This window comes from Macaca thibetana, chromosome 10, assembly GCF_024542745.1.
Source record: "Macaca thibetana thibetana isolate TM-01 chromosome 10, ASM2454274v1, whole genome shotgun sequence".
NCBI lineage: Eukaryota > Metazoa > Chordata > Mammalia > Primates > Cercopithecidae > Macaca > Macaca thibetana.
The window spans coordinates 43,487,676-43,501,714 of NC_065587.1; the positions used below are offsets into that span (position 1 = coordinate 43,487,676).

Sequence of the window (14,039 nt, forward strand, 5' to 3'; positions counted from 1 at the left end):
ATGGCTCGGGGAATCTCAGGAGGATGTGGCTGGATGTGGAGGATGTGACCTGCTTGCCCCAGAGCTAAGGGAGGAGCCAGCAGCCAGAGGAGGCGCATTTGTCCACTTGGAGGGACTTGCAGGTAAGAGATGCTCAGCAAGGAGGTGAGGGGTAGGAGGTGGGGGGCAGAGGACATGGCACTTACACGAATGCCCCAGAAGAGAACGAATCCGCTTGGCACACTGGCCACTGCTATTAGCACCCCTGCCAACAGAACCAGGTTAGCAGGGCCTTTCTCCCTGCCTGCCTCTTGCAGCCTTGCAGGAGTCTGAGACCATCCAGTGAGTGAGAAAGGGTAGAAAACTGAGATGGTGAAACAGCAGATAACTTAGGCAGGCCCAAGCCGGGCAGCAGGAGCTTTGGCTTTAAATGAACTAGAAAGTTTGATTATTGCCTAGACAATTAAATTCCTCAACTGACCTGGCGAGGCTAAAGTGACCTTTTTTCAAATTTTTTATTTTTATTTTTTTCAGACAGAGTCTTGCTCTGTCATCCAGGTTGGAGTGCAGTGGTATGATCTCGGCTCATTGCAACCTCCACCTCCTGGGTTCAAATGATTCTCCCGCCTCAGCCTCCCTAGTAGCTGGGACTACAGGCATGAACTACCATGCCCAGCTAATTTTTGTATTTTTAGGAGAAACGGGGTTTCACCATGTTGGCGAGGTAGTCTCGAACTCCTAGCCTCAAGTGATCCTCCTGCCTTGGCCTCCCAAAGTGCTGGGATTGTAGATATGAGCTGCTGTGCCTGGCCTCAAGTGACTTATTACCCGTGAGTGTCCAGGAAGTCACAGAGCCTGATTGGAATTCTATTTAGACGGGAACTGTTGTCCTAAATCCTGGCTTCATAGTACAATTACCTGAGAGCTTTAAAAAATCCTCATGTTTGGGCCCCACCTAGACCTGATTCCACAGTCTCTGGGGTTGGGGCACAGGCACCAGGACAGCTAAAGCTCTCAGATGCTTTTGCATACAACAGAGGTTGGGAGCTACTGATCTCAATAGCAGATGGGTGGGGAGAACGCCACTGCAGAGCATTTGGGTGGGCTAAGAAAGGAGCAAAGCTATTTTTTGATCACATGAAGCATGTCTTACAAATTCGATGTTCCCCTTATATAAAAACAAGTTAAAAAAAAAAAACAACTAAAATTTCTTCCCCCAGAGATAATCAATGTTAAGATAATCAATGATAATCCATGTTAAGACTGTGGTGCATATCCTTCAAAACATCATTTAAAAAAAATGTGTGTGTGTATATGTACACACACATACATTAAATATCTATTATAAATAATGGCTGGGCACGGTGGCTTATGCCCATAATCCCAGCACTTTGGGAGGCTGAGATGGGAGGATTGCTTGAGGCCAGGAGTTTGAGACGAGCCTGGTCAACATAGCAAGACCCCATCTCAAAAAGAAAGAGAAAAAACATATATTATAAATGAAAAGTAAAAATTTCAAAATATTCAGAACTCAGGTAGTCACAATGTTTACTAGAGCAGGACTGGGCTCCATGGGTAAAAAGGAGGTTATGAAGTTGGCCTCTGAGTGGTGATGTGTATTATGGAGGCTGAGCCCCTGGCCTCCATGGTAATGCTGAAATGCAATGTGGGTGTGAGGTCAAGAGCCCCAGACTCTGGGCGCAGAGGTCTGGGTGATGCGGGGCCCCAGAACAAGGCTCACCTTCAGGACCACGGGGCCCCGGTGCTGGGTAGGCACATCGTACACCTGGGAAGGCAGAGTCGGCAGTGAGGCCCGGGCAGGTCTGGGAAGCGTGATGATGGCCTTGGAGAGAAAGGAGGAGAGCAGAGGAAAAGGAAATGTCACTCTGATGATCACAATCAGGTTCAAAGTCATCTCCCCAAAAGCAGAGACAGCTGGGTGGACACTGCTGAGGTAGTCACCTGGCACCCCCGGTGGCAGGCTCTTCACTCTCAAGACAGCAGGGTACCGGTGGGAGGCTCCCTGGTGGAGGCAGCCTTCCTCGCAGGTGGCCCACGATCTCCTGCATCTGCCTCACCTGGGAAGTTCACTGGAAGTAGGTTAACATGCATATTCTTGGGCCCACGCGGGTTGGACGGAGTCTCTGGGTGTTGAGTGGGGGCCAGGAACCTGCAGTGTTAACAAGCTTGCCAGGTGATTCTGATGTTCTCTAGCGACCAGGAGGCTGTGACTCTGATACTGGGCTATTCATCTGCATTTATCAAGCTAGGCTGAGGCTGGAGACGTGCATGCAATAGGCAGAGGGGACCTTAAGAATGTAAGGTGGAGGGACCAACAAGGTCTGGGAGGAAACTGCGGCCTGAGAGCTGTCTAAGGACTTGTCACCTGGGCTGAGGAAGGGAAGCAGGAGGTGACCAGATGAGCTGCAGCTGGCAGTTTTTGCTGGCAGCAGTGGGAGGCAGAAGAGAACCCGGCAATGTGAAAGTGATGGAGAGGAGTGAGGGAGGGGAGGAGGGAGGGATGGAACGGGAAAGGTTAACAGGGAGCAGGTCAGTTAAGGAGTTTGAATTTTATCCTACAAAGGATGGGATTGACCATCCAATTTATATATGTATACCTTTTTTTTTTTTTTAGGTGGAGTTTCGCTCCTGTTGCCCAGGCTGGAGTGCAGTGGCGTGATCTCAGCTCACTGCAACCTCCACCTCCCGGGTTCAAGCGATCCTCCTGCCTCAGCCTCCCAAGTAGCTGGGACTACAGGCACGCACCACCACGCCAGGCTAATTTTGTGTTTTTAGTAGAGACAAGGTTTCACCGTATTGGTCAGGCTGGTCTTGAACTCCCGACCTTAGGTGATCCGCCTGCCTTGGCCTCCCAAAGTGCTGGGATTACAGGCATGAGCCACTGCATTCGGCCCCGATTTATATTTTATTGAGAGCACTTGGCCAGTCATTGCTCAAGCCATTTTGGGAAACATGGTCTCAGCCATGAAACCTGGGTCTGTGAATGGGAACTTCAGATTCAAGTTAGTCCTCCAGAGCTCAATGATGTCAGCTCAATGGTGGGTACCACACTGGATGCCACAGAGCAGCTTCCGAACCCAGCCAGGGATCCGAGTCCCCTAGGGAATTTTAAAATAATACAGCTGCCAAGGCTCCCACCCAGACCTCCTGAACTAGAACGTCTCTACAAGCGGCCTAGGAATGAACGATCTTTTCTAGAGTAGAGGATGCTGTTTACCACGGGCTTAAAGTCTAAGAGGGAAATGAGGTCTGAGCACACCAAGGACACAGGCTGGGAAGCAAGACAGGGCCTGGAGGAGAGGACAGGGTGAAGCTCCGGAGTCCAGGACAAGGAGAATGTACTTCCCACCGGGGTCCCAAGGAGCTGTTGCTGAGTAGGGGGCTTTCTAAGTTGGCTCAGGGGGTGGTTAGGGTTTCAATGTGCGGAGCTGAGGGAGGGGAATGCAGGCGGAGGAGCAGTTTCTGAGGACTGGGTGTCCCGAGGATGCAGCACTGGGAATGTACGTGCTAGATTTATCTGTTTGTTTTTGGTGAGTGGATGCGTACGGCTTGGATGGTAAACATTAGCACACAGTGTAAAACCCCACCCTGCCATTCACCTGGCTAGACTCGCGGACACAGATAAAGAAGCTGCAATGCAAACAGGATGAACATTCCTTCCAAGGACACGCTGCAGCTGTCACATGTCAAAACAGCCCCCTTCGTTGAGTGACGACTGCTTTCTTACTCCCTGAGAAACTTGGTTCCCTAAAATCCTAGGCTCTGGAAGCACAGCTCTCCAAAGTGCTATCAGTAAGAATGAAACATCCCACTCTCGCCTGGGGGATCCGAGTCATTGACAGAGAAGCAGCCTTGATTCCCAGGCCCTCATGTAGCACCTCAGGCAAGGGGTTTCCGGGCCCAGCCCTTCCCATCTATCTCCGCTTGCTTTGTGGTTCCCAAGGGGAGAGTGGCCCTCGTCCAGCCTGCACACTGCCCTATTTTGCCCAGAGCCTATCAAGACACAGCTTCGCTTAGATTTCACCTAAACCCCGCCTTTCCCCATCCCATCGTGATGCTGTTTTCCTGTTTGTGAGCTGCCTCGTGGTTTCTCTGCTCTGTGATCGTCTTCTTTACGCTCAGTAAACCTGACTTTGTTCCTGGTGGTCTCGGGCTGATTGGTCTAGGTGGACAAGCCCATCAGTGGTTTCCCATTGCATTTTGAATGAAATCCAAGCTTTTTTTTTTTTTTCCCCGGAGACGTAGTCTCACTCTGTCATCTAAGCTAGAGTGCAGTGGTGCCATTTTGGCTCACTACCACGTCCCCCTCTCGGGTTCAAGTGATTCTCCTGCCTCAGACTCCCGAGTAGCTGGGATTACAGGTGTCCGCCACCACGCCTGGCTACTTTTTTGTATTTTTAGTAGAGACAGGATTTCACCATGTTGGCCAGGCTGGTTTTGAACTCCTGACCTCAAGTGATCCACCTGCCTCGGCCTCCCAAAGTGGAAGGATTACAGGCGTGAGCCACCGCACCAGGTCAGAAATCCAAGCTTCTTACCCGGTCTGACAGGCTATGCCCCCGCCAAACCCAGGGACCTTGTGTCCCGGACCACGGGCTGTCACCTCCCTCCCAGTTCTCAGTTATTTGAACACACCAAGCTTTCTCCACCCACAGACCCTTTCCAAATGCTGTCCCAAGGCCTATTCCTCCCCATGGCTTCAGGCCCATTTTATTTTGATGGCTGACTGTGGGGTCCCCTATGCCTATAAGGGCAAGTCCACAGAGCAAAGGGGCTTTCCTGTGCATGACATTTCAGATGGAAGGAAGCCAGCTCAAAAATGCCCGGTGCTTCTTGGAAAACGTAGGCCCAGTCCCAGTATGGTGATCAATTAAGGAACACGTTTGAGAAACTCGGTTTCGAAAGGTTTAGGGAGACAGAAGGAAACTCTAGTTCAGGAACTAGTGGATCCAAGAGCAGTTTCACCAGGAAATCTGGCCCTTTTCTCTTGAAATACAAGAGTTCCTTCTAAACTTAAACTGAAATCAAATATGTTCTTGATGTGGTGGTTTTTTTTTTTTTTTTAATTAGGCCAGCACATTATATTAAGGAAGTTGGGATAAAAAATAAAACAAAGCTCAAAATAGTGGTTACCCTAGTGGGGAAGTGACAGAGAGAAGGCACTGGAGGCTTCTGGGGTGCTAGTTTTGTTGTTTCATGGTCTGGATATAAGTTACTGATCTGTCACTGAGCATCTCTAGGTGAAATTTCAATAAAGTGTTCATCAGAAAGAATAGTGTCAGTCACAGAGTCAGGTGAAAGAAGATCAAGGAATAAGGGCTCTGTTTTGGGGGGTGATGGAAGTTGTCCTTCATCAGCTGTGTGACTGCACGAGCAGTTTCACCTCCCTGGGAATTAATGTCCTCATTTGTAAAATGAAGAGTTGTTCTAATCTAAAGATATGCAGAGATCTCACCCAGCAATAGAGATGTCTCATTCTGACACATAGACGCCTCTCTTAGGACAACTTGGGAAAAATGACATGTTTCCACCTTCTCGGATGTTAATTTGGGGCCACTCTTAGTCTACAGACTGTCAACACAGATATAAAAAGGAGTCCGTGAAATGCCTCGCAAAAGGCTGTGTTCTAAGCCTGTGAAGTTACCTTGGGAAAACAGTTCAAAACCAGTGGCTCAGAGTTGCCCGGTCTACCACCAGTCACTTCCATTCGGAATGTATTTTCTGGGCAGTTTAGCCTCAGGGTTAATGGTTAGATGACCTGAGCAGGGAGGAGATGCCTGCTTTTTCTGTGGATCAGAAAATCCTTAACTGATTGTTAACTGGTCTTCAAGTTCTTCTAGCTCCTTCCTTCTCAGAGCAGAAGAAGAAGAGAAGTATTTAGAAAAACCAAAAGGTACAACTGAAGGTGATTTTAGAAAAGATGGGGTCCAACCTTCTCCCAATACAGAGGAGGAAGGAGAAACACAGAGGGTGTTGGGAGGTCCCCAATCACCCAGTGCAACATTGGCTGCCCCAGAAGCCAAGTGAGATGGCATTCCTGACTTGTAAGCCACGGACCACATCTCTTGCTGAGAGACTCCAAGCACAGAGAAGGCAAGAAATTAAAAATTATTATTTTTTGAGACAGAGTTTTCCTCTTGTCACCCAAGCTGGAGTGCAGTGGTCTGATCTCAGCTCACTGCAACCTTCACTTCCCAGGTTCAAGTGATTCTCCTGCCTCAGCCTCCTGAGTGGTTGGGACTACAGGTGTGCACCACCACATATGGCTAATTTTTGTATTTTTAGTAGAGATGGGGTTTCACTATGTTGGCCAGGTTGGTCTCAAACTCCTGACCTCAGGTGATCCACCTGCCTCGGCCTCCCAAAGTGCTGGGATTACAGGTGTGAGCCACTGTATCCAGCCAAGAAATTAAAACAATTTTTAAGTAAATAGGCTGGGTGCAGTGGCTCACTCCTGTAATCCCAGCACTTTGGGAGGGCGAGGTGGGCAGATCACCTGAGGTCAGGAGTTCGAGACCAGCCTGGCCAACATGGCAAAACCCTGTCACTACTAAAAATAAAAAAAAAAAAAAAAAAAAAGAAAAGAAAAATTAGCCAGGCGTGGTGGTGGGAGCCTGTGTTCCCAGCTACTTGGGAGGCTAAGGCAGGAGAATCTCTTGAACCCAGGAGGTGAAGGTTGCAATAAGCCTAGATCACGCCACTGCACTCCAACCTGGGTGACAGAGCGAGACTCTGTCTCAAAAAAAAAAAAAAAAAAAAAATTTTTTTTTTTAAGTAAATAAATAGGAAGTGAGGGAAGGAAGGGAGCAAACTTGTAGGTAGGGCAGACGTGGAGGGAACTTAAAGAAGGAAAACAAGGCAGGAAATTCCCCTGGGGGGTTTTACTGTGGCCGCTTGAGAACCCTGCTCAGTGGTTAAAGGGACCCCCCCCGAATTTCCTTGTGGTTTCTGTTGTTTGCTGCAGCCTCCACAAGCAAGGGCTCAAATGGTTGATGCACTTAAGGACAAATCTCATTGCTAATGCCCTGATCATTTTTCAAAGTTAAGTTTCAATAGTAAACTCATCTTTCCTTTCACACGGATGTCAATCTAGCAGTTGATAGCGGACTCCACATTTTTGAAACCTTATGTTGTGTTTGGTCAATTTCGTTCATGCAACAGATATTTACTAAGTACCTTGTAGGAGCCTGGCACTGTATTGAGTGGCATGAGCAGGGAGGAGGTGCCAGCCTTTTCTCTGGATCCGAAAACCCTTAACTGGTTGTTAACGGGTCTTTGAGTGTCCTCTGGTCAACCGTCAGAGGACAGCGCATCTGCTTTCCTTTCTGGGAGAGGAAGGAATTGCTATTGATTTTTTTGTTTTTTCCTTTCATGGCTTTGGAAGAAATTCAAATTAACTTCAGCTAATGTCACTTGTTGTTCTTAAAAGAAACCTCAGCAAAGCCCTGCTCTGAGTCAGCTGCTCAGACAGCAGCTGAGCATGCCAGGCCTAGATTGGGGCCAGTTGTTCCAGAAAAGAGCGTTAGTGTCCACCTCGTCGACTGATTCAGAAGGCTCCACCAGCTTCCTCCTGGTGTTTGTAACAAGCGCCTGTGCTGGCAGCTGTTCTATGTAACAACTGTCTGGTTCTATGTCTTGTAGCCCAGGGAGTTAGAAAATGTAAAGTATTCAAAATCTTCTAAGGAATCAACACCTTCCTGTTTGAAGACAACCTTGGAAGCTGGTGTGGAGAAGGCCTGAATGGTGAGTAGCACATTCCTAGGGCCCCCACAGCACATGCATCAGGGAGAGTGGCCTTTCCCTGCACACAGACCTTGCCAAGACCCTGTGCCAGAGCTGTGGCCGGGTGGGAAGTGTCATAGGAGCTGACAGCAAAGCATCTGATGGCAGGAAATGCCTGCAGTGACTGAGGCCTGTGCACATCTGCTCTGCATCTCAACACCTCATGAAGGCCAGGGCTTTGGGGGGAAATAGCGCATTCTTTTTCTCCTTCCTTACTTTAATTCTTTTCCTTATTAAAAAAAGTTCTCATTCTGCATTTGTTTTATTATTTTTTAAGACAGGGTTCCGGTCAGTCACCCAGGCTGGCGTGCTGGGGCACCATAATAATAGCTCTCCGCAGCTTCAATCTCCTGGGCTCAAAAGGTCCTCCTGCCTCAGCCTCCTGAATAGCTGGGACTATAGGTGCCTGCTGCCATGCCTGCTGCCATGCCTGCCTAATTATTTTTTATTAGTAGTAGTAAAGATGAGGTCTCACTATGTTGCCCAGGCTAGTCTCAAACTCCTGGGCTCAAGCGATCCTCCTGCCTTGGCCTCCTAAACTGCTGGGATTACAGGAATGATCCACCAAGCCTAGCCCATTCTACATTTAATGAATGCTCTTTTTCCTCTGTTTTTAAAAATTGATACTTTAGGCCAGGCATGGTGGCTCACACCTGTAATCCCAGCACTTTGGGAGGCTGAAGCAGGAGGACTGCTGCAGGCCACGAGTTCGAGGCTGAAGAGAACTGCATTCCAGCCTGGGAGACAGAGCGAGACCCAGTCTCAAAAAAACAAACCAATTGATATTTTAAAAAATTACGGATGTCATACATGTTCAATATGACATAAAAATCAACTTCCTAATTTGTTTGTTTGTCAGATATGTATCGAGCACCTACCCCAAGCCAGACCTGGTCCCAGGTGCTGGGGACACAGGAGTGAATAAAATAAAGGCCCCAGCTTACTGCCCTCTTTCACTTTCTCTTTAACCAGTTCCCCTTTTTGGGGTAACTATCCCTGGAGCGTGTTCTTCTCAGTCTCAGTGTGAGAGCACACATGCATACACACACTCATATACAGAATTCCTTTTTAGAGTTTTTTGTTTGTTTGTTTTTGAGATGGAGTTTCACTCTTGGCGCCCAGGCTGGAGAGCAATGGTGCGATCTCAGCTCACTGCAACTTCTGCTTCCCAGGTTCAAGTGATTCTCCTGCCTCAGTCTCCCGAGTAGCTGGAATTACAGGCGCCTGCCACCATGCACGGCTAATTTTTTGTATTTTTAGTGGAGACGGAGTTTCACTATGTTGGCTGGGCTGGTCTCAAACTCCTGACCTTGTGATCTGCCTGCCTTGGCCTCCTAAAGTGCTGGGATTACAGGAATGAGCCATTGCACACTGCCTCTTTTTTGAGTTTACATCTGTTTGGTTTTTGTTTAAATAGATCTTTCTTTCCTCTTATAAATATCTCATCTTTTTTTTTTTTTTTCAACTGCACAGCAGCTTGCTGTGGTGATGTGCCAAGATATGTATAACCAATCCAACTGTTAATAAATATTTAGGCCTCTTTGAGTTTTCTATGCCATAATGGCTACAGCCTCCTCATCCAGACATATATTTGCCTGCTTGTGTATTTCCATAGCAGTTCTAGAAATAAAATTTCTGCATTGAAGGGGATATACTTTTTTTTTTTTTTTTAAAAGACAGGTTCTCAATGTCACCGAGGCTGGAGTACAGTGGCACAATCATAGCTCACTGCAGCCTCGACCTCCTGGGCTCAACCGATCTTCCTGCCTCAGCCTCCCACTGAGTAGTTGGGACTACAGGTGTGTGCCACTATGCTGGCTAATTTTTAAATTTTTGGTAGAGACAGGGTCTCACTATGTTGCCCAGGCTGGTCCCGAACTCTGAGTTCAAATGATCCTCGTGTCTCGTCCTCCCAAAGTACTGGGAATATAGATAGGTTCAAGCCACCGTGCCCAGCCTGGAATATACATGCTAAACGTGATGTATAACTTCTTGCCTCTGAACCCATGGAAACCCCACCCTGCCGTTTGTCACTGGGAGTCCTGGTGATCCTTCATCCTGTGAAAAGGCCGCCATGAACATCTCCAGTGCGTTCCCACACAGCTCAGCTGAGCGTTCCATTTCCCACAGACTGCGCCCAGCCTTGGAGAGCTGGGGAATCACAGGGGGGGCAAGGGTGTCAACGACAAGCGGGTGGAGGCCGCTGAGTTCTCCATCCCAACCTGGCACACAAGCTCCCCGAGCGTGATCGCCAGCGATCTGGGCTCCCATTTTGCATGTTTGATCTGGAGGACACCCATGACTCTGCATGTTCGATCTGGAGGACACCCATGACTCAAGGGGTAGTTAGGCCCCTGGGTGTTTCCATACCCCTCAACCCATGTCTAGTAGTTGGAAGTATGCGTACCTGTTTTGGAAAGCTGAGAGTCTTTTCACAGATGATTCTGGCACTGGTGGGAGGGTCGGGGAATTCATAGACTTGGGCAGAAGGGGGCTGGGGCCCCTCCACCCAACTCCTCATGTGCTCATAAACGGGGCCTGGAGTGGGAGGGCAGGGTAGAGTGGGCACCTGATAGGTCTCCTGTGAATTGGCAGGAGCTTCTTCCAGGCCTCTCAGGAATGGGGGGCATGGCCTGTCTGCAGTGACCTCCGTGAGGATTTGGAGGCGGTTGGCAGGGGCCAGACCTTGCCTTCCGTGGAGCAAACACTTCCACCAACCCTCGCTTTCTGGTACGTGTTGCTCCAGAATGGTCAGGATGTCCCCTCTGCTGAAAGCCAGCTCATCAGAGCAGTCAGGGCAGTTGTCATAAAGCGCCCTGGCCAGGAGTGCCTGCGGGTGGAGAGGGGAGAAGAGAATCTGCTGTTAGCACCATGGCCAGTGACCGCTACACCAGTCCCACTCACTTAGAAAGCTTAATGCAAATTCATAATGCCCTTCCATTTCGTTTCTTCCAGCCCAGAGGCTCTTGTCCCTGCTCTTTGCCTGATTTGTTCCTTCACATCCTTGGGGTCTAAGTGAAATGTCACATCCTCAGGGCAGACTTCCCTGCATCCTGAGACGAGGTTGCACGGTCCTAATATGCTTTCATGGCCCTGTTTGTTTATGGTTTTGAGACAGGGTCTCACTCTGTTGCCGAGGCTGGAGTGCAGTGGTGAAATCTTGGCTCACTGCAGCCTCGACTTCCCAGGCTCAGGCAGTTCTCCCACCCCAGCCTCCCAAGTAGCTGAGACTACACATGCGTGCCACCACACTGGGCTAAATTTTGTATTTTTGTAGAGAAGGGGTTTTGTCATTGCTCAGGCTGGTTTCCAACTCCTGTGTCACAGCGCTGTTTTAATTTGTGGACGTCATGACCTTTGCATATATACACATACGTATATATACGTATATAACATATATACACATATGTATGATATGTATATATACATATCATACATATGTGTATATATGTTTATGTATGTACATATGTGTATATGTATGTGTATATATGTATCTGTATGTATATATGTATACACACATATATACATATATACACATACTATATATGATGGGTTGATACATATATGTATACCACATATATCCTATATATATAGCAGTCCATTATATATTGTGTATACATATGGGTGTCTCGTTCTCTGTCATGTACAGGTGCCTGGCATTTAGTAAGTGCTTGGTACAGGCAGCTGTGACTGTTATTACTATTAGGTCGCTTTTTGTCTGGATTTTGCTATTTTCCTTCTGAATTGGATTGGCAGTTCTGTGACTGCTGGGCCCACATCTCACTTGGCTATTCTGTCCCCAGTGTCAGGCCCAGGCCCAGGTACACAGAAGATGCTCAATACATGTTCATTAATAAGTGAACGACAAGAGGCTGGGCGCAGTGGTTCAAGCCTGTAATCCCAGCACTTTGGGAGGCCGAGGAGGGCAGATCACTTGAGGCCAGGAGTTCAAGACCAGCCTGACCAACATGGTGAAACCCTGTCTCTACTAAAAATACAAAAATTAGCGGGGCATGATGGTATGTGCCTGTATTTCCAGCTACTTGGGAGACTGAGGCAGGAAAATCGCTTGAACCCTGGAGGCAGAGGTTGCAGTGAACCGAGATCATGCCACTGCACTCCAGCCTGGGCAACAGAGCGAGACTCCTTCTCAAAAACAAAACAAAACGAAACAAAAACTAGTGAATGACAAAAGACTCAGGAGGTTAGTGACTTGCCTGTGGTCACAAAGCCAGGATCAAACCCAGTCTCCTAATTCTCTGACCTACGCTCTTTCAGTAAGCCACACAGTTCTAAAACAAATCACCTCGTTACCACGGCAGTGATGGCTGAGCCCCCTTCTTGTTTGAACTTTCCACTGTAATTACATGAAGGCAACTTGTTTCTTGAGGTTTTAAAGTAATCACCTTTCCCCACCTTTTTATATCAATACATGTTCATTACAGAAAAAGAGAGAAATAAAAGAAGGAAATGAAAATTACCCATAATCCTAGCACTCAGAGATACCAATTTACACCATTTTTGGTATTTACCCTTCCAGTGGTTTTTTATTTTCTAAATAAATGTAATTACACCTTTTAAACTCATTAACCTTTGTTCACACGGTTCATAAATAAAGCAAAAGTGACCAACTCTCCCATTATATTTGTTGAAAATTATTGTGCTTCTTGCCTAATATTTCTATTCTGTTACATAAATGGAATTGGAAGACCAACTGCTGATAAAAACCGTCTTAACCAGACAAGCAGGTCTGTGTGGATTTGGGGAAACACCACCACAAGTCTATCTAAAAATCGTAAGTAGAATCAGATCCTTCACGCACCCAGAGAGACATTGAACGTCCCCCACAAAATCTAATACAGCTGAGATCCTAGGAGATCATGAACAATTTTTGTAAAGAAAACCTTTTGTTCTTTCTACAAAAGTAATACAAGTTCATTAAAGAAAAAGTAAAAATGATAATGAGCAAACAGAAGAAAATGAAAATGCCTGCAGTGCCACCACCACAGGTAACTGCTGTTAATCCTTTGGTTTTTGTATCTTTCCAGATCTTTTCTTTTGCATAGTTGTCCACATACACACCTACAGTCATTGTTAAAGTTTTAAAACCTAATGGCATAATATGAAACACACTGTTTTATAATCTGCTTTTTTCTCCCACTTAAAAATAAATTGTGGGACCGGGTGTGGTGGCTCACGTCTGTAATCCCAGCACTTTGGGAGGCCGAGGTGGGCGGATGACAAGGTCAGGAGTTTGAGACCATCCTGGTCAATATGGTGAAACCCCGTCTCTACTAAAAATACAAAAAAAAAAAAAAAAAAAAAAAAAAAAATTAGCTGGGCGTGGTGGCGTGCACCTGTAGTCTCAGCTACTTGGGAGGCTGAGGCAGAAGAATCACTTGAACCCGGGAGGCAGAGGTTGCAGTGAACTGAAATGGTGCCACTGCACTCCAGCCTGGGTGACAGAGTGAGACTCCATCTCAAATAAATAAATAAATAAATTGTGAGCATCTTTCCATGTCAATAAACATTTTTCTTCAATATCCTTTAAAACAGTGACTTAGTTTTCCATTGTACGGATGAAACATAATTTTTCTTCTTGGTTTTGGACATTTTAGCTAATTGCAGGTTTTAGCTATTACCAACAATGCTGAAATTATCACCTTCATAGCTAGTATTTGCAACTCCCCTTGTTTATTTCCATGGATAAATTCTTCAGTGGGAAGTCGGTGGGTGGAAACCATCAGGGCTCCGGAGGCTGTCACGTTCCCCTCCAGCAAAGTTTCAATCCATTCACACCTCCGCCCACTGTGAATGAGACTGCACTGTTCCTTGTACCCTAATCTACCCTGTGCATTACCTCTTGGTTGGATGATGTATTTGTTTTAAAATCTTTGTCAAGGAAACTTGAAATATTTCCTAGCATATTCTTAGCAACACCCAGACTACTCAAAACTACAGAATCAGCTGCAGCCCTCATGCCGCTGAGGGGTAACTTGCAGGCAACTCGGGGAATGTGTCACCTCCCTGCTGTACCCCACTTTTAACTCATTTTTTAATAGAAAAAAGGTCCCAAAAGGAGTTAGGGGCATGTGTATTGTGAGGGGCATTCCTGCCTGTAGAGATTTCCTCTCTTCTCCATGGTGAAGCAGATATCCTCAAGTGAGAGGGAAGATATGAAGCTGTCACTTGTCCGAGCCCAGTGAGTGTATGAGATGACATTGAAAAGCAGAGAGCTGAGCTACAGCCAGTGGACA

The 14,039-nt window shown here is 47.1% G+C and overlaps 1 protein-coding gene across 3 annotated transcripts in view; it reads right to left on the reverse strand.

Annotated features, from left to right (window-relative positions):
- CASS4 (Cas scaffold protein family member 4) overlaps positions 1-14,039 on the reverse strand; it is a 48,886-nt gene that overhangs the window by 12,469 nt on the left and 22,378 nt on the right. For 2 of the 3 annotated variants that reach the window (XM_050745281.1, XM_050745282.1), the window contains exons 2-3: positions 10,190-10,612; positions 1,721-1,822 (exon numbers count right to left, since the gene is read on the reverse strand). In XM_050745281.1, coding sequence (XP_050601238.1) covers positions 1,721-1,822; positions 10,190-10,612 — 525 coding nt within the window. The remainder of the gene's footprint in view (positions 1-1,720; positions 1,823-10,189; positions 10,613-14,039) is intronic. The other variant, XM_050745283.1, reaches the window with a different exon arrangement.